The sequence below is a fragment of the Chaetura pelagica genome, unplaced genomic scaffold (assembly GCF_000747805.2).
Source record: "Chaetura pelagica isolate M959 unplaced genomic scaffold, ChaPel_1.0 scaffold141, whole genome shotgun sequence".
NCBI lineage: Eukaryota > Metazoa > Chordata > Aves > Apodiformes > Apodidae > Chaetura > Chaetura pelagica.
Window position 1 is genome coordinate 827229 of NW_009952059.1, and position 3662 is coordinate 830890.

Below are 3662 nucleotides of genomic sequence, written 5' to 3' on the forward strand. Positions count from 1 at the left end.
GCTGAACCCCGAGCGCTACACGGGCTACAAAGGGCCAGATGCCTGGAAGATCTGGAACAGTATTTATGAAGAAAACTGCTTCAAGTAGGTGCCTGGGGAGGCAGGTTGCACAAGCTTGTTGCAGGTGCTGAGTTTGGCAGAGGGGCTGCATGTGCTTTAACTCCTCCAGTAATCCCTGCTGGCGTGCTGGGGCAGTGGGGCTGTCAGGGGAGGGGACAAACCATGTGGCTGCCCCCTGAGCACACAGTCCTGTCCTCCCTGGCACTGCAGGGAGCTCCCCTCCCAGTCTGTGTGCTAGTCTGGATTCTGCTGTGGGTGCCCCTGTGGCTGAGGGACAGTCCTGGTGGGCACTGGACTGCAGTCCTGCCTGCTCTGCTCTCTCTAGGGATTTCCTCCCCATTGGTACTGATGTATCATGTTGCACCAGGGCTGTGGGATAATGCCCACTAGCACCTCTGTAGACACTTGAGTTTTCCTAGCTGCTATTTCTAAAGAAAGAAGAAAAAAAGAAAGAAAAAAGCTGCATTTTGCTCCATCCTTTTCCTGTCTGAGCAAAGGCAAAGCACAGAAGGTGTCCTGAAGATCTTAAGCTATTTGACTGCAGAGAAGTAACCACTTCTGCTGTGCTGTGTTTCTGCACAGCAAGGAGACAATCACTTATTTACATCTCTTATTTAAATGATTATTTTTTTTCCCTTCTTAGGCCTCAGAATGTAAAAAGACCTTTGGCATCTGCTGGAGGTGAGTCATTTATTTATCTCACTAAGTGGTTTAGGAGTGTGCTGATCCTAGCTCCAGGAACAGTAAATGCTCTCTGAGCTACTTCTCTCACTGAATAAGAAATACATTGTAGCTCTTGATTCAGGCTGGGAATTTTATGGCTAACACAAAGGTACCTGGAAGGGTGGCTTTCTAGTATGGAGAAAGGAAGTGTGATCCTCCACTCCTGGGAGAAGTGTGAGCTTTGGAGAGACTGGGAGCAGGACGGAGCCCTGAGCTCTTCCTGGGTCCCTGGTTTCTGTGCTCAGCAATGCCAAACCACCTGTGACAGACCGGAATGAGAACCTGCCTGGAAACCATCCAGTGAGAGAAACTGCCCCAGAGGCTAAGGCCAGGTAGTGTAAATGGAAGTAGGGAAGGGTTTTGGAAATGTAAGAGCTTATTTTCCAAGTCTGCTTAGAGATGCCTCCTGATGCCCCATCCTGCACAGGTATCTAGAACATCATCCATCTCACTCCCCCTTGTTTGACCTGAACGCAGCTCCAGCAGCACCCTCTGGGTCTCTTGATTTTCCCAAAACTGTGGAGGTGCTTTCCCTTCTCCTTTGACCCTTGTGCAAAGGCCTGGCACTTCAGGAGCAGCACTGAGGAAGAAAATGTCCTTTAAAATATTGTTTTTTCCCTTGACTACCTCTGTTTAGGGCAAGATCTGAAAGAACTAACACAGGTCTGTTGAGGGGAGGGAGAAGGACTGCTGTTTGGGACATGAGGAAACAGGAGGACATGAATATAGAGGAAATGATCTGAAAATAGAGGATCTGATCTGCCAGAGTTCCTGCAAGTGATTAATAATAAACTGCAGGAAATATGGATGAGATCCTTGAGTATCCTGTTGGAGGTAATACAGGAGATCTCTGCAGAGGTAGAAATGGAGACAGGCTGGGAAAGCTGGGGTTGTTCAGCCTGGAGAAGAGGAGGCACCAGGGAGACCTTAGAGCACCTTCCAGTGCCTGAAGAGGCTCCAGGAAAGCTGGGGAGGGACTTTTTTATGAGGTTGTGTCCCTTGTTTTCTAGTCTCTCCTTCAGCTGTCTAGTGGTTTTACTTCCTTTGCAAATACTGATCCCTCCTGCGTTGGTCAGGTTGCTGAGGAGCATTGCTCCTCTGCTGGGTGTCTTCTGTTGTTCACAACATTTCCAAACCTCCCTGGAGAGGCTCATTCTCTTGTCAGAGCAGATTAGCAGAGCAATCTTCATGCTTGTGTTTTGGAGTTTAATTTTGGTCACGTGTAATTTTTATCTCCTCTTTTCTCTCCTTTGACCCCTTGTGCTTTTTTTCTTCACCAGCAGATGATGGAGGTGAGTGGCACTCTGGTTTTGCTGATAAGAGAAACAAATGTGGTGTCTTCATGCTGTCACCAGCTGTACCATCAGATAATGCACCTGGTTAGCAATATCAGAAGTTGTCTTCAAATTCTGCTGTGTTCAGGACCCTGTGGAGAGATTCCTCTGAGCTCCCTGTCCCTCAGGCCAGCTCATCCTGTGTGGAGGCCTTAAATTTGCCTCCAAACTGTCTCCAAATCATGATTATGTTCCCCAGATCACTTCCCAGCATGTAGCAGGAGTAGCAGGGAACACTGACCTGTGTGATTGAACATACTTGGTTGCACCATGTGGGTTTTTTTTGTTTGTTTGTGTTGTTTATTTAGGTTTTTTAGTATAAAAATCCCACTCTCTCTGCCCTGGCCAGATGAGAAAAGCAATCTGGGATCCTTGTTCCTCTCTCCCCTGTGCTGCTGTGCAGCACTCCTGCCCCCCTGGTCTTTGCTGGGCTGGGTGGGAAGGCCCACAGGCTGTGTTGAGCTGCTGTCACACCATGTCACAGAGGCAGCAGGCAGATGGGTGGGAAGCAAAGCTATTTTCATCTTCTTGTAATGCTCCTTTCCCTGCTTCTGTCCAGCTGGGGTGGGCAGAGGTCCTCTGGGGACTGGCCTCAGAGGTTTTTTGAGGCATCAGGCTTGGGTAATGCCTTCCCCTCTGCACAGGCCCTCTCTCTTTCCTGTGTCAACCCCCTGTGCTCTGAAAGGTGTGGTCAGAGAAGCAGCCTGACACATGCCCCAGGTGTTCAAGCTCTCCTGCTGCTGTCAGGGACCTCAAACTGACCTGCTGGTTTTCCTTTCCTTTTCAGGGCACACATTTTACAAGTGGCTGAAAGGTAATCAATCCTGTTCCTAAGCTTGGGTGCTCCTCCTGGGATGAACACAAAAGGGCCAGGGAGTGGGGAGGAGTTACTGGTCATTCTCAGGTGGGACTAGATCTCTGTCTGACAGGCAAGAGAGGTAAATCCAACAAATGCTTTCAGTATCCTAAAAAAGCCCATTTCTTTCTAGGTGTCTGTGTAGAGAAACGAGCTTTCTACAAACTCATTTCTGGTCTCCATGCAAGCATCAACATCCACCTGAGTGCCAGGTACCTTTTACAAGGTAAATGCTGCTTTCTGCCTCAGCTCTGCTGCTCACTTCCAAACTGACACTCCTGTCAGCTGAATGCTGGTTGGAGTCTGTTCCAGCAGGTTCAGGCCTCCTTCTGGACTCTTCCCTCAGCACATGGGTTGTTACCAAAAGCAGGAGTGCAGTTACCGCTTGCCTGCAGGTCTGGAAATGGCTGCACTCTGCTCTGTAGTGAGACTTCCAGCACTTATTTCTTCTGTTCTTACTCCAAAGTTATTCTGGAGTGGGTTCAAACTGCCCACCAAGGCTGTTCCTTCCTAGCCTGTTGATATGATGGTCAGTTTAGCAAAAATCTCATCTAGCCCATGACATGCTTGGCTGGGCTTTCCCAAGAGCCTTGATCCATTTGCACATGCCATTTCCATTTCCTTTATCCATAAGTAGCTATCTGAAGGATCTACATTTCAACCCTGGGGTTGAAAATCTAGAGTGATGT

The 3662-nt window shown here is 48.7% G+C and overlaps 1 protein-coding gene across 1 annotated transcript in view; it reads left to right on the forward strand.

The window, feature by feature from the left end:
- The window catches only part of ERO1L (ERO1-like (S. cerevisiae)), a 27088-nt gene that overhangs the window by 12641 nt on the left and 10785 nt on the right, over window positions 1-3662 (forward strand). Inside the window, exons 8-12 of the mRNA XM_010004217.1 lie at window positions 1-84; window positions 704-741; window positions 2067-2075; window positions 2905-2931; window positions 3107-3199. Of these exons, the coding sequence (XP_010002519.1) occupies window positions 1-84; window positions 704-741; window positions 2067-2075; window positions 2905-2931; window positions 3107-3199 (251 nt within the window). The remainder of the gene's footprint in view (window positions 85-703; window positions 742-2066; window positions 2076-2904; window positions 2932-3106; window positions 3200-3662) is intronic.